The following is a 26,229-nucleotide window of genomic DNA, read 5'->3' as shown; positions in this document are numbered from 1 at the left end:
CCTCCCACCAGCCCAGGCTGCTCAGGACCTCGTTCAACCTGGCCTTGAACACCTCCAGGGAGGGGACATCCACAACCTCCCTGGGCAGCCTGGTGCAGTCTCCTCAACCCAGCCAGGCTGTCCCTCACTTTCTCCTCCCTACAGCCACACACCAGGCTTCTGCTTGCCACCAGCAGTGCCAGCAGCAAGCACAAAGCACAGCAACTGTGAGCTGCAGCAGCAGCACTCAGGAGTGCCCAATCCACTGAAACGTATTTTACCCCTTTGGGTAAGAATTCCTATTTCCCACCATTTCAGAGGGCACTGATTGCCTTCTTCCAAGAATATTCTTTTAAGGATTTTCTTCTTTAAAACCCCTCCAACCAGTCAGCACAAGTTCCCAGGCCACAGCTCTGGCCAATGCCTTCCAGAGCAGCAGGCGGGGAGTCACTGGGTGAAGCTCTTCTTGATGAAGACGTTGGGGAAGTTGGCATTGAGCTCCAGCACGACTCTGTTATCAATCTGAGAGCAGAAGGACACATCCAGCAGAGAGAGGTCTTTGCAGGACTCCAGCAGCTTCCTCAGGGATGCAGGGCTCACCATCCTAGTCCCTGCCCAGAGACACAAACAACAAACTGTGAGGCTGCTCACACACTTTGTAAAGCTCCCATGGCAGGAAAAAAAGTGCTGCTGTGCCACAACTTCTGTTCAGATGATTTCAGTGAGACTTCAAATTCAGTACCTGAAGGGAGCCTACAGGATAGCTGCAGGGAGACTTTTCCTGAGGGTGTCTGGAGACAGGACAAGGGAGAATGGTTTGAAGTTGGCGGAGAGCAGGGTTAGACTGGAGCTGAGAAAGAAGTTCTGCAGTAGGAGGGTGGTGAGACTTTGGCACAGGCTGCCCAGGGAAGCTGTGAATGCCTCCTCCCTGGGAGTGTTCAAGGCCAGGCTGGATGAGGCCTTGAGCAGATGAGTCTAGTTGAGAGGTGTCCCTGCCCATGGTGGGGAGGTTGGAACTGGAGGATCTTTGAGGTCCCTTCCAGCCCAACCTCTTTTGTGAATGTGAAATTGTCACAGCCTTCACCTTCAGCCAGTGCTGCCTTACTGCCTCCCACTGCCTCATTTCCTGGGCTTCCCCTGCCCATTTTCCCTCTCAGAAGAGGATTCACCTCCAGAAAGATGCCCCTGGTGCTAGCAGCCTTCTGTGCAACAGTGTGGTTCACTTCTGTGCTAGGCTCATGGGTTGGTTGCTTTGAGTCATCCTTTAACATCCCCCAAGCCAGCTTCTGCTGCCACAGCCTCAGTGCTCACCTCACAATGCTGTCACTAGCACTGTGATTTGTGAGGCTCAGCACCACCACAGCTGGCTGCTGCTTAATGCAATGCTCCCCATGCCCACCTAAAACCCTTCCTTAGTCAATCACTTGACCACAAACTCACCACTGGCCTACCATCAGGCTCTGCTCTCCCACCCCAGCTGAATCTCTAAGAACAACACATTCTGATACTCTTTGCTTTCCCCCTCACCCCCAAGTCTTAAAATTGCTGCTGCCTCAGCACCTTCCCCTGAAGCCAGCCTCCTTTGCACATCACAGCTTCTCCACTTTGAGCTCCCAATGTGTTTGCACACACTGCCAGATCTGGATGCCTGGCCCCAGATTTGCTGTGTAGGATGCTCCTCATTCTTCCCTACCTGAACTTCAACAGCTCTCCTACTGCTTCAGCTCAGCCTCACAGATTCAGTGGGTTTATAACAACGTGGGCCACCCCAAACTGCAGGGTTCACTGCACCTCTTCCTCTCCTCCTCAGACTGCAGATTTTGGTGTTAGGAAATGTTCTTCTAAAAGCTAAGGCAGCAATCTGCTGGGGGTTTGGTTATTCCCACCACAGGATGAGCAAGCTTCACCTGCAGCCTTGCTTTTATTTAAGCAGTGTGCAGCTGGTGAGGGACGCTTTCTTAAAAGCACATCCTAAAGCATCAGAGGAGGGCAACACAGCACACAGAATGGGGGGGGGCTAGAAGGGACCTTCAGGATCAGCCATTTCCAACCCCCTGCCATGGGCAGGGACACCTCCCACCAGCCCAGCTTGCTCAAAGCCTCATCCAGGCTGGCCTGGAACACCCTCAGGGAGAAGGCAGCCACAGCCTCCCTGGGCAACCTGTTCCAGTGTCTCCCACCCTCACTGTCAAGAGTTTCTTCCTCATCTCCAGTCTTAGTCTGCTCTCCTCAAGCTTCAATCCTTACCCTCTCACAACAAGCACCATGCCCTCAAGTGTTCTTGCTTCTCCTCTCCTCCCTAGCCCAGTCAGCTCAGCCTTTGATTCCTTGCATTCTCTTCACTCTATTGCACACAAGTCAAAGCCAAATTCTGATGCTGGAATTGCCTACCCATGTGTTGATGCTCTCAAGATAAAGCTGAAAATGCTGACAGCTGGCAAGGGGGCAGTGGGTTTCTGTGTCTCAGGAAGGGGTGGGAGGTGTTGGTATGCAGACAGGAATACATGGAGCTGGTGGCAGCAAGGGGGCCTGCTTCTCATTACTCTTTTTTTGGGCAGGACAGAGGATTGGGGACTTTGGGGGAGTGAGGCTAAAATGACTTCTTCATCCCTGCCAGCAGCAGGCAGCCCCCCAGCCACAGGACTAAGCAGCTGATCTGATGTCCAAGAAAAGCTCTGGGCAATGCCAATTCAGGTTGTCACTGACTTGATCCAATGCTGATCACAGCTTGGAGGCCAAATTACAGGCCTAGAGGTGTCCACCTGACTTTGGATGGCACTGGATTATGTACTCCAGCATTGCAGAACTGTCAGAAGATCACAGCTGGATCATCCTGCTGCAGGGTGGAAGCCTCCCATGTCAGTCAGCAGAGAGGATGTGGGCAGAGGAGGAAATAATGCTCCTGAAGAGGCAGCTCAGGGTGTGGGGCAGTGGAAAGCTCAGAACTAAAGCTACAAGAAGCATGCCCTCAGGTGCTCAGTGACACACTCAGACCATGCCTCCTCTCCCAAACTCTCTTATACCACAGCAGGTGTGGACCCACCCCAGGATTTGCTCATTCTTCTCAAGAGAACTGTGTTACACACCATGAACACAACCAGCCAGCAGATGATGCTTTACAAGGGCCAAAGAGGCTTCATGGAGCCGTTGGAAACCAGACTCTGGAACAGGCTGCCCAGGGAGGCTGTGGCTGCCCCCTCCCTGGGGGTGTTCAAGGCCAAGCTGGATAAGGCCTTGAGCAACCTGGGCTGGTGGGAGATGTCCCTGCCCATGGATGATTTTGAAGCCTTCCAAGCCAAACCGTTCTGTGAATCTATGAACTGCCAGATGGTAATGGAGAGGGCAAAGGAAAGGACATGGGCAGCAGCTCACAGGACCTACCACCTGAAAACAGCATCCAGGGTACAAAGAGCACTGAGAGACTCACAGATCTGTTGAGGATGGAAGGGACCTTTGAGATCACCAGGTCCAGCCAGAGCTCACAATCCCACCTCTGCCACTAAACCTCACCCCTCCCTCACTGTGTGGTTCCCTCCACAACTCTCCTACCCACAGGCTGCAATCAGACAAGGACATGAGCAGAGTCTCCCTGCTGTTGCCAACCAAGCTGGTTTAACCTTCACACACATCCCATCAGCTTTGAACATCCTATCTGAACACCACCTTTTGGCTACCTTACTGAATACTCCTCAGAAGGAAGAAAGTGAGGTCAGGAGGGCAGATACTGACATCCTGCACAGAATCCAGCTGGACATCCCCTGAGAGCATGAGCTGAACCCTTCAGGCAGACTTCCCTGGGGAAGGCTGACTGCAAACCCACTTGATGGGAACAGCAGCAAGCAGCTGGGGAACCAATCCCCCTTTCCACAAGCACAGCAGTGGGATGGCAAAGCAAATTCAAAAGCAAATTCCAAAGCAAAAGAAGTGGAGCAAGAAACCTTCAGAGCTGGCAGAGAGGCAGCAGGACTCACCAGTGGTTCGTAGGCTTGACACAGCCAAACCATTCATTGGGCAGCCCCTGGGGAAGTGGAAAGGTCAGGCCACTGTGGGCAGGCACAATGGCACTGGGACAGAAGGCCCTGGCAGTGGGTGGCCAGCAGAACATGTGTGTTTATGAAAGACTTCATTCTCCCTGCCCTTTGGGAATTCTTCATCTCTGGAGAGGGAAATGTGCCCTTGATGCTGTAGCCACAAAACAGAGTCCTCAGGGGTACAGAGCTGCTGTGGACAAAGGCAGCAAGTCTGACAGCCTGTGCTAGGTGCAGCTCACTTGGAATCTCTTCATCCTCCTTGCCCATGCTGGGCAGAAGGCAACTTTCATACATCCAGAGAATGAGTTGGGTTGGAAGGGACCTTCAGGATCATCCAGTTCCAGGGGCAGCCACAGCCTCCCTGGGCAGCCTGTTCCAGTGTCCCCCCATCCTCATTGTCAACAATTTCTTCCTCATCTCCAGTCTCAATCTGCCCTCCTCAAGCTTCAATCCATTCCCTCTCATCCTATCCCTACAAGCCCTTGCAAAAAGTCCCTCCCTGGCCTTCTTGCAGGCCCTTTCAGGTAAGGCTAGGTAAGACAAGAGGTAAGCTGAAGGGCAGTGCTGCCCCCTGCCTTACCCAGGATGTCCAGCTGGCGCAGGTGGGTGCAGTTGGCAGCCAGCTCCTCGATGTCTGTGTCACACACAGACCTGTTGGCCGTCAGGAAGAGCTTCTGCAGGTTGGGCAGCTTGCGTGCCAGGTTGGTGAAACAGCCTGTGCTGCTCTGCAGCGTGGGGCACCAGCCAAGGTCCAGCTCCTCCAGCAGCTGGCAGCCTGAAGCCAGCTCTGCTATGCCACTCTCAGTGATGTTTTTGCATCTCCACAGATCCAGGCTGCGAAGCTTTTTGCATTTTGCTCCCATCATGCTTGCTACAAGATCATAGTCTTCAATCTGCAAGGCAAGGAAACAACTCTGTCAGGGAAGCCATCTCTGCAGGCACACCCAGGGGCTCCAGGGCTTGCTGGCTGACACCTACAGAGCTGTCTTGAATGTTTCTCATCTCTAAAGAGCTCTGGAGATTATTCCTTGCAGAGCACAGTGAGGCCTGCTTCTACCAAAGACAAAAATAAAATGCATCTCCTCTCAACCCCCAGACTAAGATGCTTCAAATCCATGTCACACTGAGCACCTGGGGAAAGGCAGGGAAGACTTCCTTGGCTTGGAGAGTTTTTTGCAGAGTTTTTGCTTTACAAGGTGATTAAAGCTGCATTGGTGACCACAAGCAGCTGCAGGCTGAGGAATGTGCCTATTGCCTTTCTGGGTTGGCCAGCTGAGCATCTCCTCATGGAAGCCTTATTGGCTACCTTGGGAATGCCAAAAGGACTACAGCAGGGTCCCACCATGTAGGCAGAAGGAATGAAATCCACTGTCAAAAAGCAGAGGAGGGCAAGGGCTGTAGGAAAACCACAGGCACACAGCCTGCCTCTCCTGTCTGTGAGAGTGAGATCAGGAAGGGCTGAGCCAGCTCTGCTTTGTCACTTGGTTCTTGAGCTATGACAAGTCAGCTAAGCCTTCCTGATGGGTGATGGAGAGAAGTAGGCTCCAGGGAGACCTCAGAGCAGCCTTCCTGTACCTGATGGGGGCTACAACAAAGCCAGGGAGGGACTTTTTACAGGGACTTGTAGTAATAGGACAAGAGGGAATGCATTGAAGCTTGAGGAGGGCAGATTGAGACTGGAGACAAAGAAATTCTTCCCAGTGAAGGTGGTGAGACACTGGCACAGGCTACCCAGGGAGGCTGTGGATATCTCCTCCCTGGAGGTGTGCAAGGCCAGGAGGGCTGAGGCCTTGAGCAGCCTGGGCTGGTGGGAGGTGTCCCTGCCCATGGCAGGGGGTGGATCTGGAGGTCCTTTCCAACCCAAGCCAGAAGCTGTGTTTCAGGCTCACTGAACTGCTCTGTGACCCTTAAGCACACAACTAAGCTGCGCTCATCCTGGAGCTTTCAGGAGAGTGTGGCAGAACATCAGCCTGGCCTTTCACACACCTTTGTGCAACAAACAGGCTGAGCTAGAAGCCTGACACACAGACACCCCCAGCACTCCAGGAGCTGCAGGTACTCACCATGACACAGCTGCCCAGGCTGAGGTGCTGCAGCTCTGAGCAGAAGTTGAGAATACTGAGCAGGGCTGTTTGCTGCCACGGGGGAACACATCAGAAGGAGATATGGAAAGCAAAACAAAGAGAAGAGGTCAATTAGACATTAAAGGCTGTCACCCCTCTTCCTGAAACCCAGCTCAAAACTCTGCTGCAGACATCACAAACACCACTTAATGAGTCCCTGGGTGCTGTGCCCATTGATTGGCTTCCAGCACTGCTGATCCTTACGGAGCTGCCTGCCAGGGGCTGCGGCTGGGCTCCTGCACCACACCCAGGACCTCTCCACTCACCGCCCACAGGACAGCTGCTGCAGAACTGTGGCAAGTCCAAACAGCAGCAAGGCCACAGCCACAGAGAGCTGGTGGCAGGGCAGGAAGGCAGAGGCTGTGACACTCCCTCCTCAGCTGCAGGCTGATGGAGCTGCCAATAGAGCTGTGCAGCAGCACTGAGCTGCTGGCTTGAACGTCAGAGCAGCTCCTGTGCTGCCAGGGATGCTGACAGCCACTGAGCACCTGTCACTGCCAGCATGGGCACTGAGACAGACACCATGAGTGCTGTGAAGGCATCTCTCTGCCATCTAACCTGGCCGCTCTGCTCAGCAGGCACCACACTGCTGTGCCTGAGACTGGGCTGGGGCACCACTTGAGAGCAGGGATGCCATGCAGCAGGATCTTGACAGGCTAGAGAAGTGGGGCAGTGACAACAAGTCCCAGAGCCTGCAGCTGGGTCAGGCCAGTCCCAGGCACAAATCCAAGCTGGGCATCAGCAATTATCTTCCTTAACTGACACAGAGTGCAAAGGAGAACAACCCACAGGATGTGAGATCCATTCCAATTCCTCCTCTTCAGAGAGGGTGAAACAGGGAGCAAGGCTCACACTCAGAGCTGGCCTGAGGAGCTGACTGAGCTGCTTCTGTGAACTTGAGCAGGAATTGGGAGGCACCTCTCAGAACACCTTCCTTAGATCCTCTCTAATTTCAGTCAGTCCTTCCTGCATTGATGTGCATTGGGCCCACGTTTTCAAACAGCTTTTTGCAACCCAGAAACCCTAAAGTATCAAACAATTGCTTTAAAAAACCAACCAGCCAGTACTAGGAATGCAATGGAAGGGAGCTGGGTAGGACCACCACAAGCCATGCCAAGCCAAGCCAAGAGCAAACATTAGTGACACTCACTATGCCAACTCCTCTTCTGGGCACACAGGTGATCACACACCCCCAACCAGATGTCTTGCAGAGGCAGTGTCTGTCCTTCTGCAGCTGAGGTGGGGTTTGCACATGTCAAGGAAGAAGAAAACCCCCTTTGTGCCAGTCAGCCAGCTGAGAATGCAGGTGGCAAAGGCCATGAAGATAGCCATGGAGAAGGGCAGCTCACAGCACCCACGTGCAGCCAGCCAGGAGAAGTAGCACTACAGGAACCTGTCTGCTTCCAGCCATCTCTGCACAGCTCAGCTCTGACTCACACAAACAGAGGAAGGCAGTCACCCAACCCTGCAGCTGTAACTCAGGGCAGACTTCTGATGGCAAGAGTGCTGAGCAAGAGGACCCAAGAGGCCACCTGAACTCTGGATCAGCGACCTTGAACCTGCAGAGAGTCCAATTTCACTTCCTCAGGCAAGCAGAGAGTCAAATCAAAGACTGTATAATACTCCTCTTGAATCAAGGCACCAAGAGTTTGGAGTTTTCCCTGAACCAAAGGTAAGGTTTGGCTTTGTACCTGCTCCTCTCTTACAGGGACTGAAAGAGCACTTCCAGGAGAGCCCCTGGAAATGAACCTTCTGAGTGCAGATGCAGCCTTTCACCAGCCACAGCACTCCCTCCTCACAAATGGGCACAGTGAAATTTGCAAGCTGGGATCCAGGAGGTCCAGGGGCACCTTTTTGTTCTCCAGCTACTTGGCAGTGCCAGGGACACAGCAGGGCCTGGACCCCAGCAGCACAGCAATTACTGAATGAATCCAGTGCAAGTAACAGTCTCTGCAGCTAATTAAATTACTGTGTTTGGGGGTTGCTTCATCTGCTCAAACTATGCCCTCCCTCATGTCTGCAAATCTGTTTTACACCTTCATTCCCCCCCTCCCACTTCACATTCCAAGCTCGAACAACCAAAACTCAGCCCCATGAGCCTGACACAGGATCAGGCAGCACCATCAAGCCCTGCACTGCTCAACCTCCTTCCAAGAACTCACTTTCTAGACAGAGGCTTTCCCTTTTTCTCTTAATCCTAAAGATTTGTACCCACGCCAATGAAATTCCATCCAAGCTGAAAGCCCTCAGACAACAGCTCTCACAAGTATAACATGACCCACAACAGGTTACTGCTGAAACCTCTGGAGAGGCCTTTCATGGCACCATTAACTCCTTCGTAGCTCAAGGGACAGAAGAAGAGCTGTCACATTTCCTGCTGAAGAGCAGTACTTTTCTGTATCTACTGCAGCACATTTCCTGCTGGAGAGCTAAAATCTCCACTGTCCTCTCCTACAGCTGCCCAGCTTCCAAATGTCCTCCAGTTTTTGCAGTGTCCTCTCTTACAGCTGCCCAAGTTCCACATTTCCTCTTGGTCAAAGGTATCAGAGACGAAATGTCTACCCACAAGAGCTGCTTTGAACTGTGTGCAAAACAAAGCCCTCTGTCCACTGCACTTTGATTTACCATGCAGCTCAGTTTTTATTCCAATACTAATGGCAAAATAAACTTCAACCAGTTTTCCTTCACACACCACACAGAACCCAGAGCTTCATGCCCCATGAAATAGAAAATCTTGCAATAAGGAGCCTGTCAAGTTCTCCCCTGTTGTAATTGTGGCTTTGGTTTCTCTGCTGCATTATTTAGATGGCTGGAATGCTTCCTGCTGAGCATTAAATCAAGATAATATTCATAGCCCAACCATCAAGATGTGCACTGCCAATGACTGTACACAACAATCCCCCCTTTGTTCACTGCACTCTTCAAATGTATCAATGCCAGCAAGGGCTTCAGTGATGCTGTGAACACTCAGTGAACACTAAGTCACTAACACCACGTTATTAGTATTTAATCAATGCCAAACCCACCAGGACAAAAATCCCACAACGACAAGAGGGGTCTGGAGTTAACAGGAATAACACAGATGAAATGTTGAGATAAGTTTCCCAAAGCAGGTTGTCATCTTTTCAAGCATAACCATAACTGAGCAACCTTGAAGAATGAAAACGTCAACAATCAGAGGCCTGGAATGGCTCAGGTCGGAAGGGACCTCAGAGCTCATCTGCTCCAACCTTCCCACCATGCCCAGGGACACCTCTCAGCTAGACTCAGCTGCTCAAGGCCTCATCCAGCCTGGCCTTGAACACCCCCAGGCAGAAGGCAGCCACAGCCTCCCTGGGCAGCCTGTGCCAGAGTCTCACCACCCTCCTACTGAAGAACTTCTTCCTCAGCTCCACTCTAACCCTGCTCTGCCTCAGCTTCAAACCATTGACCCTTGTCCTGTCTCTAGACAGCCTCAGGAGAAGTCTCTCTGCAGCCTTCCTGCAGGATCCCTTCAGGTCCTGGCAGGCAGCTCTAAGGTCCCCCTGGAGCCTTCTCCTCTCCAGGCTGAATACCTCCAGCTCCCTCAGCCTGGCCTCACAGCAGAGCTGCTTCAGCCTTTGGATCATCTTCGTGGCCTCCTCTGGACTCACTCCAGCAGCTCTGTGTCCTTCAGCTCTGGTGTCTCCAGCATCAGGAGGCAGGATTGGAGGTGAGGTCTGAGCAGAGCAGAGCCAAGGGGCAGAATCCCCTCTCCTGCCCTGCTGCCCACACTGCTCTGGCTGCAGCCCAGCACACAGCTGCCTGCTGGGATGCAGGAGGGCACTGCTGGCTCCTGGGGAGCTGCTCAGCACCCAACACCTCCAAGTCTCTTTCTTCAGGGCTGCTTTCAACCCACTCTGCACCCAGCCTGGATTTGGCCTGACCCAGCTGCAGGCCCTTGCCCTTGGGCTTGATGAACCTGCTGCAGCTGGTACTGCCCCACTTCTGCAGCCTGTCAAGGACAGGAAAAATGAGCTGCATTGACTGGGGAGGGGTTCAGCAATGCAGGGCACCTTCATTTGCTTCTTCCTCAGCCTGCAACAGTCATTGGACTTTCCTTCTTGTTACAGACAGGCTGGTATCATTCAAGGGTGTTGAAAGCTTCAGTTCAGAGCTTTGTACACAGCAACACTCAGGAGACAAGGAAATAACACACATGGCCTGAAGGATCAGCAGGGGTAGAATCAATGACCCTAGATTCGCAGAATGGGTTGGAAGGGACCTCAAAGCTCATCCACTTCCAACCCCCTGCCACGGCCAGGGACACCTCCCAGCAGCCCAGGCTGCTCAAGGCCTCCCCCAGCCTGGCCTTGCACACCTCAGGGAGGGGACTGTGCTGTGCAGGTGGCAGCCCCTGGTGCCTACCTCCACCTTGGTGCGGTACAGCACCAGGCGCCGCAGGCTGCCCACTTTGGCGATGTGGCCGAAGGCCTGCGGGGGAATCTTGTCACAGGAGGAGAGGTTCAGCTCCTGGAGGTTTGGACACATCTCAGTGATGACCTCCAGGCAAGTTTCATTGAGGAAATGGCCACAAGACAGCTCCAGACGTACGAGCTCATAGCCACAGACCTTCATGAACCTGTGAACAAACAGCCCCAAGCAAACCCAGACATGAAGTGAGCAATGAGCAGCCTGGCAGGAGAGGCTGGATGCCCTGGGCACCTCAAGCATGGCAGCCAGGCACCAGCACCACACAACCACACCAGAGGGAAATGTTTCCCCAGGAGAGCAGTCAGCCATGGGAATCACCTCCCTCTGCAGCCCCCTGCCTTGGGCAGTTGGAAGCCTCAGCTTGCCAGGGTGCTGGGCCAGCTCATTCCAACTGCACCATCACCTGGAAAGGTTGGAGCAGATGATCCCTGGGGTCCTTCCAGCCTGGCAGTCTGAGATTCTGCCCCATCAAGCTTGACCTTGAGTGTCTCCAAGCATGGGAACTCCACCAGCTCCCTGGGCAACCTGTTCCTGCAGACAAAGCTGCTTTGGGTTCTGCCAGTTCCACTGCAGCTCAGGGTCATTTCTGGAGTTTAAACTGGGACAGCAATGCCAGAGAGCCACGAGGCTGCTGCTTGCACAGAGCTCCTGCTGCTAGGCTGCACAGGGATCAGCCTTCCAAGGCTTTGCCTCTGCTAGCAGCTGAGGATGAAGCAGCTGCTGCTGTTCAAAGCAGGCACCTCAGAGGTGACACTCCTCAATGACAGTAGCACAGGACTTGGAAGTCCACCTTGCAAGAGTTTCAAAACCTTCTGCTCTCACTTCTGACTCCTCAGGTCCCACCTCCATTCAGCATCACCTTTCCTTACTCCTTTCATTACATGGGCCTAGCTTAATTAAGCAGATCCTGTGCCATACAGGAGGGAAAAGAGATCCCAGGGTGGCATCTCCTTCCCTGGAGGTTTCCAAGAGTCACTTGAAACCTTGACTGACCTGATCTAGTGCTGGGGACACTGGCACTTCAAGTGGGAGCCTGGAGGAGACGACCTTCAGAGGTCCCTAAGAGCCAACATTTCTATGAGCCCACGCAAACAGAAACAAAGAGAGGGTCTGAGACATGAAAGGCAGACATAAGCCCCAGAGCCACAGGGGTTCTGCCAAGCACAGCCTTCAAATCTGCTCTTCCATGATGCCGAACTCTGCTGTTTCTCTTTAGGATCTCTTGTACTGTAAAATCAGAGTTTAATCACACCCCCAGCACTGCTTTGCTGTTCCCACACTTGGATGCAGTGAGTTCACCCAGACTGGCAGAAGCCTTCTGATGGCAGTGTCAGAGCTGGAAGGACAATACCCATCCAGGGACACCAGGGACTGACACAAGCTGCCATTGCAGACTGGCAGTGGAGTTCAACACTGCCATGGAGAAGAGCAAGACAGAAACCCCTTGGGAACCAGAGCAGAGCCCTTTGGACTGGTTGCTGATCACCAGTTAGCCTACTCCTCTGCTCTGACAGCACCAACCAGCAGGGCTGCCTGTTCCACACCACCCCATGCCCATCACCTCTGCCTCTGGATTTGCTCCCAGGTCAGTGTTCCAGCAATGACTCCGTTGCACCAGCAGCTGCTGGGTTAACTGCCAGCTCACTCCACAGGCTTTGCCTGCCCCAAAGGTTGGTACAGATCAACCCTTTGCTCCTAGAAAGGTTACCATCACCAGGTCAGGGAAATGGTTAACCCTGCAGCACTTGGAGACTCCAGGCTCACTACCTTGTGGAGTTAGTGCCTCCAGAACATTTTAGTGCAACTCATTACACCTGAAACACAGAGGCAGAGCAAGTCCAGAGGCAGCACCAAGCACTGCACCTCAGGGATTTTTGGAAGAGGTTGCTTAGGAGACATCACACACAAAGAGAAGGAGGAGAGAGGGACATGCAGCAGGGGGCAAAAGAGGCATAAAGTAAAGAGATGAAGAGAAGCAGGAGGAAGGTGAGGAAGCCCTCAGGCAGCAGAGAACATTGGGCAGAACATTGGTGAGACACTGGAACAGGTTGCCCAGGGAGGCTGTGGCTGCCCCCTCCCTGGAGGTGTTCCAGGCCAGGCTGGATGAGGCCCTGAGCACCCTGGGCTGGTGGGAGGTGTCCCTGCCCATGGCAGGGGGTTGGAGCTGATCACGAAGGTCCCTTCCAACCCCCCCCCACTCCATGAATGTATGAACAAGCTGATGGCAGTGACACAAAGCACTGCATGCAGAGCTTGGTTTCTGTCACCATCCTTGAGATGTGTAAAGCTCAGAGCCTTTACCCAGTGCACCTCCAGCCAACCTGCCTCTCTCTCTCCCTATCTAGGTCGTAGCCTCCCACACTGATATTCCCCTGGCACCAAGAACTTCTCCACAGCCCCAGTGCCAGTGCTGCTTATGTAATGCTTGCTGGCAAAGATTTGCTTATTGCCTGTCACCTTGCATTCCAGACCCTTGGGGCTGCTCAGATCCTCCTCTGTCTTTCACTTTCCCCCACACTTCTAGTTCAAGTTGAGTTAGTTTGCATTCCATGCTGAACTGCAGGACTTGTGACCCTCACTGCCAGCCCTGAGGAGCAGAAGTTATCAATAAGTTAAAATACCTTCAGCTTTGCCTCGGGATGTTCAGATGCCTGAAGCATTCTCTCTTCTCATGACAATACAGTGTTTGCTTCAGCCCTTTCTTTAAATTACTCCATAAAAAATGTTCTGCTTTCATATATTTTGGCAAGAGAACTTGTTTTCAATTCTTCCTTACAATGAACCCTCTCACACCATCACAGAATGGTTGTACAAGGGAAAGACCTTTAAGATCATCAGGTTCCACCACCAGCAGCTTTCAAAGCAAAAGAAATTCACATAAGCTGCTTCTTTGAGCAAGAGCAGCATTTAAAATACCCCAGAACTAGCAGGGAAGTCCTGAGGGGAGATGCCAGGGTCAAGGGCTGCATCCACAGCCTCCCTGGGCAGCCTGTGCCAGAGTCTCACCACCCTCCTACTGAAGAACTTCTTCCTCAGCTCCAGTCTAACCCTGCCCTCCCTCAGCTTCAAACCATTTCCCCTTGGCCTGTCTCTAGACACCCTGATGAAAAATCCCTCTGCAGCCTGCCTGCAGGATCCCTTCAGGTCCTGGCAGGCAGCTCTAAGGTCCCCCTGGAGCCTTCTCTTCTCCAGGCTGAACACCTCCAGCTCCTTGAGCCTGTCCTCACAGCAGAGCTGCTCCAGCCCTTGGATCATCTTTGTGGCCTCCTCTGGACTCTCTCCAGCAGCTCTGTGTCCTTCTGATGCTGGGGACACCAGAGCTGGAGGCAGGATTGGAGGTGGGAATGCCAGAACTGTGAAGTTTAGAATCCTCTGCATTTGAATATTCATCTCTCTCAAGACTACAGAAATTTTCAGCAGTGCTGCATGTTCAAAACCAAAAAATCATGAAAATTAAAAACCATTGCCATGAAGCTGCAGCCCCTTCGCATTTTCAGAGGATAGACTTAACAGTTAAGCATCAGAAAGCAAGCACTCTGTGACTCCAGAGCTGAATGCTCAACCGGAGCTTGCCTCTTTATCCTCTGAATAATGCATCCCGTAGGAAACCCAAACTCAGCAAGAAGGTCTCTACCACATGCAGCAGCAAACTCAGATCAGCCTCCTTTTTCTACCAGAAAGAGCATAGGGCTCTTGGCTTCTACTGGAAGGGCAGGAAAAAAGGACCTGAGGATCCTGGGAGGTGAGGGGAAAAAGGACCTGAGGATCCTGGGAGGTGAGGGGAAAAAGGACCTGAGGATCCTGGGAGGTGAGGGGAAAAAGGACCTGAGGATCCTGGGAGGTGAGGGGAAAAAGGACCTGAGGATCCTGGGAGGTGAGGGGAAAAAGGACCTGAGGATCCTGGGAGGTGAGGGGAAAAAGGACCTGAGGATCCTGGGAGGTGAGGGGAAAAAGGACCTGAGGATCCTGGGAGGTGAGGGGAAAAAGGACCTGAGGATCCTGGGAGGTGAGGGGAAAAAGGACCTGAGGATCCTGGGAGGTGAGGGGAAAAAGGACCTGAGGATCCTGGGAGGTGAGGGGAAAAAGGACCTGAGGATCCTGGGAGGTGAGGGGAAAAAGGACCTGAGGATCCTGGGAGGTGAGGGGAAAAAGGACCTGAGGATCCTGGGAGGTGAGGGGAAAAAGGACCTGAGGATCCTGGGAGGTGAGGGGAAAAAGGACCTGAAATTCCAGGGACTTGCTGTGTGAAGGCAGCAGAGCAGAGGGCTGGCAGGCAGAGCAGCAGCCCTGCCAAGCTGCTGCTTTCATCACCTCCAGCACAGGCAGGTTTGCAGCTCAGAGCGGATGCAGAGCCACTGCTCCCCAACAGGGCTAATGGTTGAAACCACTTTGATCCAAGCAGTTGCATTTCCAGTGCACTCCAGTGCCCTCCCAGGGCCTGTACCTTAGAAGCAAGCAGAGCCATCAGGTCACTGCTGCAGCCACTCCAGCACAGCCCTGCTCTCCACTCACCTGCACAAGGAACAAGCACAAACACTTCCCCAGAAGATGGCCTTCTGACAGCTTGGTTCTAGAGGACTCTTGGAGAAGCCCAGGAGAAAGCCAAGCACTGATGCCCCTGGAGGAAGCCTCTGTCAGTGTGGCACATGCAGGCTGCTCACAGAGAAGCTGATCTCACTGCATCTGGGCTCTCTCACTGCCTTAGCTGGTTTGCATAGCTGGGCTGGAAGGGACCTTAAAGCTCATCCAGTTCCAACCCCCTGCCATGGACAGGGACACCCTGCACTGGACCAGGCTGCTCAAGGCCTCATCCAGGCTGGCCTGGAACACCTCCAGGGAGGGGACATCCACAGCCTTCCTGGGCAGCCTGTGCCAGCGTCTCCCCACCCTCCCTGGAAGGAATTTCTTCCCAATATCCAGTCTGATCTGCCTTCCTCAAGCTTAGGATCAAAGACCATAGATTCCTAGAGGGGTCTGGGTTGGAAGAGACCTTGCAGATCATCCAGTTCCAATCCCCCTGCCAGGGGCCTCTAGACCAGGCTGCTCAAAGTCTCACCCAATCTGGCCTTGCTCTGCTTGCTTTGTTTTCCCTGCATCCCACCCTCGACAGCAAACCAAAGACACTTCTTGTCTTTTGATGAGGTCTCAAAGGCTGAGGGAGACCCCTGTGCAGCAGCAGCTCTGCACACAGGGCTTGTCAAAACACTTCTGTAGGTTCAGCACTGACCTGCTAAATCCAGAAACAGAGATGGCTCCCCTGTTCCCAGTCCAGGACAGATTCAGCCACTGGAGGAGAGTGCAGCGAGACTGTAGGTATTCCAGAGATGTGTCATTAATCCTTGCCCAGTAGGGTTGTAAACTGAGATGAATGTATTGGAGAGGGTCACAGCAATGTTGATACAGTAGCTTACAAGTCTGTGCCAGTCTACACAGGTCTGGCACTGTGAGGTGACTCAAGATCAACTGGATCAGCTGTATTAAAAACAGGGGAAAAAAAAAAAGTCACAGCTAGTCACAAAGCACTTGGGATGGAAAGAGAGCTGCAGAGCACTGAGGAAAGATCTTCTCACTTCAAAGAAAAGTAAAATCCTTTTACTTAAAAGTAGCTTCTCAAGTAACTCATTGATTAACTATTAAACAGGCCTGCCCTGCCTCTCCATCTGACAACAGCTTCAACAGGAAGGGATAAGGCAGAGCAGTGCAGGGAAGTGACAGGAAGCTTTCCAGCTGGGAATTTCTTCACCTCTGCTGGTTCAGCCAGTGACAGCTGTGTGAGCTCTCCTGAAGCCCTTTCAGGCACTGGAAGGCTGCTCTAAGATCTCCCTGGAGCCTTTTCTTCTCCAGGCTGAACAGCCCCAACTCTCCCAAGCCTGTCCCCCACAGGGGAGCTGCTCCAGCCTCTGATCACCTTGGTGGCCTCCTCTGGACCTTCTCCAGCAGCTCTATGTTTCTCTTATGCTGGGGGCACCAGAACCGATCACAGTGCTGCAGGTGGGGTCTCAGAAAAGCAGAGGGGCAGAATCCCCTCTCTCATCCTGTGCCATCCAGAAGCAGCACAAAGTGTCCTGTGGATCTTACTGATCTTTTATGAAGTCAGCTTTTCCTTCCTGTAATACTCTTGAGACCATTTTTGCTCTTGGCTAGAGTCAAATCTGAAAGGCAAACCCCTTTTACCTGGATCAGATGGAATCATCTCAGCTTTGGAATCACTCCCTATGACCAGCACTGCTACACAACGACTCAGCTCACACTCAGACTAAGAAACACACCTAGCATGGTTTTCTTTCTAAAGGAAGATCCACACACAGAGACCCAGAGATACTCACTGGAGGGAAGAACAAAAATGATCAATAAAAAAAGGAGAAAAAAAAAAAGGACAAAATAGAAGAAAAAAGTCAATCTCTTTTAGATGAAAGAAAATGCACTTGGAAAATGAACTCTAAAGCTGAATATTTACTGTCCCAGCTCCAATACCTGCACTGCAGTGATGTAAGTGGAATTGACAGTTTTCAAGCACAGTGGGAACAAATCACTCAGTGAAATGAATCAGTGTAAACTAAAGGAAAAACCAAGCCCAAACCAACCCACAAAGCAGATGAAACTACAAGAGAGCCCTGTGGCTCCTGCAAAACACCAGCAGCTTTCATTGTCCTGGCTTCTAAGGATTCCTGAGCCCAAAGCACCAAAAATCACAATAAAATCCTTGTCATGAGATGAAAATGAAGCTCTGTGAGATCCAAGCAGATTGTGCTCCCAATGCAGCACTTCAGTGTGCAGCCAGCTTCTGCCTCCCCTGCTTCCCCCTTCATTTTTAGAAGGGAAGAAACAAGCAAACAATCCAACTTCCTGCAAAATGAGAAATATTCCTTCCTACTCAGCTCCAGATTTAGGATCTGGATTTCAACCATGATCTGCAACTCATCAGAAGGTGCAACTTCAACTCCAGTGCCAACACCCAGTGTTTGCTTATGCTCCATCTTCCCCCAGCTTCCCCCCTCCTTGTTCCTCCTTTCCTCTAAAAACACTTCAGGCTGTTTGTCTCTGCAAGTGCCCGAACTCTCACCTCAGCTTGGAGAGGATCTGTGCAGGCATTCCAACAGGACAGCAATCACTAGAGAAATAATATACTTCAAATACAGGAAAATATGTAGCCCAGAAGGCAAATTGCGTGCTGGGCTGCAGCCAGAGCAGTGTGGGCAGCAGGGCAGGAGAGGGGATTCTGCCCCTTGGCTCTGCTCTGCTGAGATCTCACCTCCAAACCTGCCTCCAGTGCTGGGGTCCCCAGCAGAAGGGCACAGAGCTGTGGAGTGAGCCCAGAGGAGGCCACAAAGATGATCCAAGGGCTGGAGCAGTTCTGCTGTGAGCACAGGCTGAGGGAGCTGGAGAGGAGAAGGCTCCAGAGGGACCTCAGGCATCCTACAGGAAGGCTGCAGAGGGACTTCTCACAAGGGTGTCCAGAGACAGGGCAAGGAGGAATGGTTGGAAGCTGAGGCAGAGCAGGGTTAGACTAGAGCTGAGGGAGAAGTTCTTCAGTAGGAGGGTGGTGAGACTCTGGCACAGGCTGCCCAGGGAGGCTGTGGCTGCCTCCTGCCTGGGGGTGTTCAAGGCCAGGTCGGATGAGGCCTTGAGCAGCTGAGTCTAGCTGAGAGGTGTCCCTGGGCACAGTGGGAAGGTTGGAGCAGATGAACTCTGAGGTCCCCTCCAACTTGAGCCATTCTGTGATAAAAATGCCTCAGTATTCCTTTGCACCACCTGATGACTTCAGTGACTGTTTCCTTACACCCAGGATGCTGCAATCTTTCACACCTGGGATGAAATCTCTCCCCACAGGAGTGTCTCAGTCAGAAAAAATAACCCTCCTTCATTCTGTGCTGAAATTCTATTACTTCATCACATCTAGCTAGAATGAAAAAAAGCCACCAGCCTACATCCCCACAATGACATTCAGATAGAAAGCCCTTTTCTTCTGGTTTTTGATTAAACACAGATAAGAGGTTCCAAACCTTCAGGCTAATAACCATTAATCCCAAGTAGTCTGGAGTCTGGTGTCTGTCAGAAAGGTGCATTTTGTGTCTGTGTGTCCCAGCAGGAAGCACAATTTGATACCATAATAATGAGTGTGTGACATGCTGGGCTGTGCCACAGCCTGTTCATGGGGACTCCAAGAATGCTGCTTTGAAAACTCAGTTGGGAACTTGACAGTCTTGAGAAGTGTGCCAGTGCCAGCTGCAGGAGGTTCAACAAGCTCCAGGGCAAGGGCCTGCAGCTGGGTCAGGCCAATCCCAGGCACAAATCCAAACTCAGTGCATTTCAGTAGAGGTGAAGACAAATGGTTGTGTCTCCATTCTTCCTCTGACTGGGGTACTCAGCCTCCACACACAGCTACAGCCCACTGAGAAGCTCTTCCTTGCACACAGCATTCAGCAACCACAGTTCACCTCAGGAAAAAGAGCACCGCTGTGCACTGCCTCTGAGCACAGCTGCAACTGCCCTGCTGCCAGGGCCTCTGCAAGGAGTCATTTCTACACAGCTGCTCTCTGGGCTAATGACATAACAGAAAAAGCTGCAAACACCAAACCAGGAGTGTACAGAAGTCCAGCTCAAGACTTCTTGAGCTGTGACATGACTCAAAACTTAGCTGGCAAAATCTTATTTCATAATAATATGAAAGCTTCAAAGTTCTGGGGGGCATGTCAAAGAGGTAACAGTAAAAAAAACTTTTAGCTTATTGCAAACCATTTCCACTTAAATATCTTGAGCTGATCTTTTCACACCTTTTATAAATCTTCTTCACCAAGCATGAGGACTGGAAGTGGAAAGCTGCCAGAAGTTCAGGGTAAGTAAGAACTCCTAGAAGAGCTGCTGTAAAAGCTGTGTGAGGGGCCAGATCCCTAAGAAACAGAAGTGCAAGCACTCTGCAAAGGGCAGCAGGGGGCTTGGTAAGCTCCACCCCTGGGAATGGACAGACCCAGCCAGTTCCAAGCTGACTGCAGAGTCTTACAAGAATACAAGGGACTCAAACTGGAAAACCCCCAGTCTGGACCAGTAGCCTATGCAGCACCCCTGCAGCCTTCCAGCTGAAGGCACACACTGAGCACAAAGCTGCCTCTCTTACCTCATAAGGCAGCTTATCAAAATATCCATTAGTTGGCCATTCCCTGAGGGTAACGATGCTGAACTGCTTGCTGAGGGTGTCCACGCCACAGCCATACTTCTCCTCATCCTCCTCTTCATCAATGTCATTCATATCAACCATGGAGGCCTTCAGAGACAGCACAGGCCTCTCCTTCACCCCGTGCAGGATGACCGCGTCCAGCTCCGTGTAGTAGTCCAGCAGAGAGCTGTTCACCTCCAGCCTGATCAGGTTGGTGGGGAAGCAGATCTGCCTGATGCAAGGCGTGAACTGCCGAGCCTGAGGGCTGCTCACCTTGGTGGGTGCCTCTGACCAAAGGATTTCCCATCTGTGAGAGAAAAAGGCATTGAAATCAAAGGTACCAAAGCAACTCCTGAGGTTGGAGCAGATGAGCTTGGAGCTCCCTTCTGACCTGAGCCATTCCAGGATTCCATGAAGGTTTCAGTCTCTGCACTGCCAGGCAAGGTGTGAATGAGAAGCAGCAACATCTGTACTATTTTCTCTGGTGGCTTAAAGAAAATGAGGACTTTAAATCAAGTTTTCCTAGCTTTAATGGACTGAGTTTTCCCATTAGATTTCTCTCCACCTCGTGAAGACAGTCAGCAACTCCTCCTGCTCAAATTTCTGCTATTAAAGCCTCCAATCCCTATCTGGTAAAAAATAAATAATACCAAAATTACCATTTTCTTTCCCTCACCACGAAGGAAAAAAAAATCTAATCTAGTGATTTCTAGGCTGAGCTATGTGCTTGCAAGGTTGGTGTCAGGAGGGCAACATATTTAATGCTTGTTTAATTTTTTATTGACCTAATGCTGTTGGAAAGCTTTTTAATGGCTGAGATGCTGCCTGAGCAGACTGAAGAAAATACCTAATAAGAAAGATTCTTTGGAGAAGTGGCTCAGAGGAAAAGTAATCAGCTTGCTGTCCAGTGAGACAAGATTACCCTTTGCCTGCAGTCTGCTGAGATGCCTTGCACTGTAAAATTGAGATTGGTGTGGAAAGTGAATCAAGCACTGAGCGCCACTTGAGCACCAAAAGATAAATGCCCTTAGCCCAAGAAACTTATGGTTGTGCTAAAAGGGAAAGTTAGAGGTACACCAACAAGGAGAGCAGAGGAAACTCAGGGAATGTGACCACATTCTGCAATAGTTTTGATCCTGAGATGTGGTTACAGTGTGTCCCATCTGCTCTCAGACAAGCAAGTGCTCTGCAAATAATCTGCAATGGGAACAGAGCAGATTTAGATTGGATGTGAGGAACAAGTTCTGCAGCAGGAAGCTGCTGGAACACTGCAACAGGTTGCCCAGGGAGGTGGTTGAGGCCCCATGCCTGGAGCCATTCAAGGTCAGTCAGGACCAGGCTGTGAGCAAGCTCTCTAGGGGATGATGTCCCTTGCTGACTTCAGAGGGCTTGGACTGGATGAGCTTTGGAGGTCCCTTCTAACCCAAACCACTCTATTATTGCCTAGCCTGGGGAGTGCACAGCTGTGAGCAGGCTGACCTTGAGAACAATTCCAGACTCACTCAGATGAAGCTGCAAGCAAGAGCTCCCAGCAGTCTCATCAGGGCTGGGGAGTACACAGTACACAGATTTTCCTCCCTGCTTTCAGACTTAGCTTCCGAACCACCAGAAGGAGTAGACAGGACTCTGGGAATGCTCAGAGCACTTAAAATGGCAAAAGAGATAACAAATAATTGCCCAGTCCACAAGAGCTTTCTCTGGGTTGTTCCAAAAGGACTGCCCCATGAACCCATCCTTCTGTGACAGCCTGACAGGAAGCTTTCCTGGACAAGAAGAAGCTGTTTGCCTGAAGCTGTCAGAACAAGTCACAAGTAAGGATGCAAATGGCTACAACCTGAGTTGTGTGTTACACAAAGGTGAGATACAGCCCTGGAGGTACTTATCACACTCTAATGTGTTGATGGTATCAGCAGTGTTTGGGTGTCTTCATCTGAGATTCAGAGGGAACAAAAGGTAGAGGGAAAGAACCATCTGGAAGTCTCTCTACAAGCAAGAGACTCACAATATCCTACATCCAGGCCACTGCCTTTCTGCTTCCACTTCCCTTTAGCAGAAAGGGGGATTTGCTTAAGATTTTTCCATCATTTTGATCCCTAGCCTGGCTGACAGCAAATAAATCCCAACATTCCCACCTGGGACTGCATTGCCTAAATACAGTGAGCCTTCACTTTGCCCATCTTCTCCTGCTTGCAGCAGCTCCTGCCTCTAAAAAGGCTCAAGACCTTCAGAAAGAGAAAGCAACCTCACAGCTAAGCTAAGAAACACTGAGCTGAGCTCTTCAGCTACAAATCCACCTCAGAATTTAGCTCTAAAGAGCATCTAGAAAAATTCTAAATGACATGGAATTAGATTGAACAGAAATCCAGAGAGGTGGTGGGGTCACCATGCCTGGAGATGTTTCAGAACTGTGTGGCCATGGCACTTTGGGGACATGGTTTAATGGCCACAGTGGTGTTGGGTTGATGGCTGGACTTGAGGTCTCTTCCAGTTGAAACAGTTCTATGACTATGACATAAATGGTGGAATGGGGCTGCTGCTAGCCAGCCAAAGGATCATGGCACCTCACTTGTGGGAAACAACCTAACCAGGGTGACCCTGTGGGAAAGGAAGCAATAAAAAAAAATTAAAAAAAAAAAAAAAATCAGCCACAAACCAAGCCCCAGGCTGCTGAAGCAGCCACCAGTGCAGAGCAGCAAGGACACATGCAGCACTGCCACACGTGCCAGGCTAGGCAGGAATCTCAGCCTTGGAGCTTTTCCAAAAGCACATGAATAGGTGGCACAGCAGATCTGAGGTACAGCAGATAAGAGCAACTGTCACATTTGGTTAAAACCAGACCACCACAGCAGAACAGGCACCAGTTTGGATTTTTCTTTTATAGTCCAAAATGTGAAAGGTATTTTTGTAAGAGGAAAAAGTTGAAAAAGTTCTTAAAAAAAACCCCAAAACACCACAATCATTTCTGCTTTGAAAGCTCCAATTTCAACACACACAAACTCTGTGCCTGCCAGCAGCTAACCAGCAGGTGCATCAGGATGTTCCAGAAGGGTTGACATTGAAGAAGCCATTAGAGAACCACCAAGAGGAAGCCTTTTGGGTAAATGAGGAGGAAAAGAAGCAGGAAAGAAAGCATTTTCCCCATCATAGCAGCTAGCTGTATCTTATCCATCAACCTCACACACTGTGAGAAACAAACTTCTCGTGGTTGGCTTCAGCCCATGCCACTCTCAGGTGCAGTGTCCCTGGCATGCCTGTGTGGAGCTCTGCCACTGGCCAAAGGGGCACTCATTACTGTCACCAGCCCAGAGCACATTGCCTTGAGGCTACACCACTGTGACAGTCACAGCACAACACAATGCAGCATCTCCTCACTGGGAGCTTCACATTTCAGTGTCACTGTTACTCCCCCCATCCTCATCTTTCCCCAACAGGAACTGCAGTAGGAGTTCCTATCATGAAGGAAACCAAGAGGATCAAACCAGCTTCTTCTAGTTCCAAACCAAGAGGATCAAACCAGCTTCTTCTAGTTCCAAACCAAGAGGATCAAACCAGCTTCTTCTAGTTCCAAACCAAGAGGATGAAATCAGCTTCTTTTAGTTTATGAAGCAAGTGTAACCATGAAGTGCAGCTCATGTCCTTTGAGCAGCCCAACAGTAAAGATCAGACAATGGCATCATCTTCTGTCCACTTTTCTGTGCTTCTGGGTTTGACCTGCACTCCATGTAGGCAGTCAGAGTGCCTGACTCTACTACACACACAGCCCAAAGCATGCAGAGAGAGGGAAGAGTTTATGGCTACTTGAAGCAGGATGACTGCAGCCAGGAATCCTCAGCCTTTTCTTATTGGAGCTCAGAGCTGCCATCTCCAAATTAAATCTGTTATTAAGATCTGCTTTAATTCCTATCAAAAAAACCCACACCACTTAAGCTGCTATAAAAAGCAGGAGGAGGGAGACTCCATTTTAACAAGGGGTTCCATAGCAAGGACAAGAGGTAATGGGGACAAGTTACTACTGTGGAGATTCCATTAGACTCCAGAAGACAATGTTTCCCTATGAGCACAGCTGGACATCCTCTCCCAAGGGAAGCAGTGGGAAGCAGTTTGAAGCCTCAGCTTGCCAGGATGCTGGGCCAGCTCATTTCAACTGCATCATCACCTAGAAAGGTTGCAGCAGATGATCCTTGGGGTCCCTTCCAGCCTGGCATGCTGGGGTTCACGTCACCACAGTTTTGAAAGCATGCAGAAATGAAGAAAACATTCCTGAGTCAGATATAAACCAGAGGAAGAGCAGGCAGTAAAGTCTGGTACCAGCACTGTCTGCAGCACTGAACATCTGACAGGAAAGCAAAGGAGAACAAAGACCACAAGTACCTGACTTCAGCTGGCGGATTCTGTGAGTAGGGGTTTGCAGAGCATGCCAAGATCCTGACTATAGCCCCAGGGTGGTAGGTTTCCAGAACATGCACTGCAGTGGGATACACTGGCTCCTCAAAAGCCAGTTCCACATAGTCCTGGCTGCAGAAGGAGGGAGGAGTCCTCTGGAAGGGCAGGCGGGCGCTGGGGCAGCGATCCCACCAGGTGCCGTACGTCCGGAACACGGCGGTCTGGGTGAAGTCCCCGGAGCTGGGGTAGACGTTTGGAATGCCTGCTAAGTTCCACATGGTGTAGGACATGCTGTTCTCACTGCCATAGTGAGAGCTGAAATCCAGCACCTCTTTGGCATACTGGACCATCTCCACGTTGAGGGGCAAGGCCCTGGTGCTGGACTCTATGGCCCTCCGGCTGTTCATCTCCCCCCTGCTCGCCGTCCTGGCCCGCCGCCGAAGGCACATGTAGTAGAACATGCTCAGAGCTGTTAACATGGGAAACACTGGTGGCATCTGGGCCTCAGGAAGGTGCACGAGGTCAGGAGGCCTTCCTAGGCTGCATTAACTGCTTGTGGTGTTCTGGAAAAGAGTTGATAAAAAGAGAATGAATAATCAAAGTGCTCCTTGGAAAGCAAACTGCTCTCTCTCTCTCTCCCCCAGCCTCCCCAAGTACTGCTATTCAAATCACTTTTGTTCCCATTTCTGTTATTAAAATATTAATAAACGTTTTATTTTAAACAATGATTAGTTGGAAGCTGCTAAGTGTGGCTTCCCATTTACTGTATTTAAAAAAGAGGAAACTATGAAGGAATGCCAGCTTGTTGTGATAGGATGAGAGAGAATGGATTGAGGAGGGCAGACTGAGACTGGCCATTAGGAAGAAATTCTTTAGAGTGAGGGTGAGGAGACACTGGAACAGGTTGCCCAGGGAGGCTGTGGATGTCCTCTCCCTGGATGTGCTAGGTCAGATGAGGCCTGGAGCAGCCTGGGCTGGTGGAAGATGTCCCTGCCCAGGGCAGGAACTAGATGACCTTCAGGGTCCCTTCCAACCCAACCCATTGTGTGAATCTATGAACAGAAAGACTAACGAGCACATCAAGCACTTTTTTCCCAGGGATTTATTAAAAGGGAAAAAAATGGAAATGAAACCGGGTAGTAAATGAAATCTGGGCTTTGCAGTAAGCAACAAGGGTATGTGAAGGTACAGCTAAAATTCTCCATGGTATAGCTTTGAAATACTTAAAACTACAACTGACTTTAAACTGAGTGCTCAGGCACCCAGTCAGGTGCTGCAGGAAAACAGCCCAGCAAAACCTGAGCTGCTTCACTGCTGCTGCTTTTCAGCAAGGGTGCTCCCAGCCCAGAATTACTTAATTAAAAGCTAGCTCAGGCATCTCTATATTAGATGCATTACTGGGGAGTAAATACACCCTTCAGAGGACAGGCAGCTGCTCCAGCAAATTCCTTCCTCTGGTTTGTCCCCAAAATCTGTAAATGGTTTTAATAAGGGGAGGCGGGGGGGGGGGGAAGAGCTTTGAGCAGTTCATTTAAACCAAAAACTTGACTCACTATAGCCTGAAACTGACTCACAAAAACTTTGTCTTTACCCTTTAGAGTTGTCCATGGCAGCATTCACCAATGCTAGAAGGGTCAGCAGGCTCCTGGAGGATGTTCAGAATTCATTAACCACAGCATCTTCCTTGAAGCCAAGCAACAAAGTCAGTCTTCAAAGAGCGCTGGCAGCAGAAGTCCCCAAAGAAAGATTTTACTTCTGATAAGAGAAAAACATTTTCCCTTCTGTTACAACTGAGTTAAACACAAGCTGTACCAGACCTGCATCCTGCCAGGCCACCTAAAACCCAACACAAACCATAGCAACAATTAAGGAAATGAAAGCAGAAGGACAAACAAACCAACAATCAGGTTAACAACTAGAGAAAGCCAAATGAAATGAAGCCTCTGTAGGAAATCTGTCTCTTTACAGCAGTGAGGAAATGTTTCCAGCTGAACATTGTCTTCAGGACACAGAAGGGCTCTGTTGCCTTCCCCACTAATAGAGATCCTCTTACATATGCTTGCCCCACATTTAGCAGCTGCTCCATACCTGTGTGATGTAAACTGCG

At 50.9% G+C, this 26,229-nt stretch overlaps 1 protein-coding gene across 1 annotated transcript; it reads right to left on the bottom strand.

The window, feature by feature from the left end:
• Window positions 1-426: 426 nt before the first annotated feature.
• Window positions 427-24,619, bottom strand: FBXL4 (F-box and leucine rich repeat protein 4). The gene is made up of 7 exons (XM_054393134.1): window positions 24,111-24,619; window positions 19,701-20,046; window positions 15,813-16,057; window positions 10,520-10,733; window positions 6,074-6,145; window positions 4,591-4,903; window positions 427-590 (listed from the first exon to the last, which is right to left on the bottom strand). The coding sequence occupies exons 1-7, from the start codon at window positions 24,617-24,619 to the stop codon at window positions 427-429; spliced, it is 1,863 nt and encodes a 620-aa protein (XP_054249109.1).
• Between the last annotated feature and the right edge of the window lie 1,610 nt (window positions 24,620-26,229).

Source organism: Indicator indicator, chromosome 27 (genome assembly GCF_027791375.1).
Source record: "Indicator indicator isolate 239-I01 chromosome 27, UM_Iind_1.1, whole genome shotgun sequence".
Classification (NCBI taxonomy): Eukaryota; Metazoa; Chordata; class Aves; order Piciformes; family Indicatoridae; genus Indicator; species Indicator indicator.
Note: the sequence above shows the minus strand (reverse complement) of the source record. Positions and strands in the feature narration are given on the sequence as shown.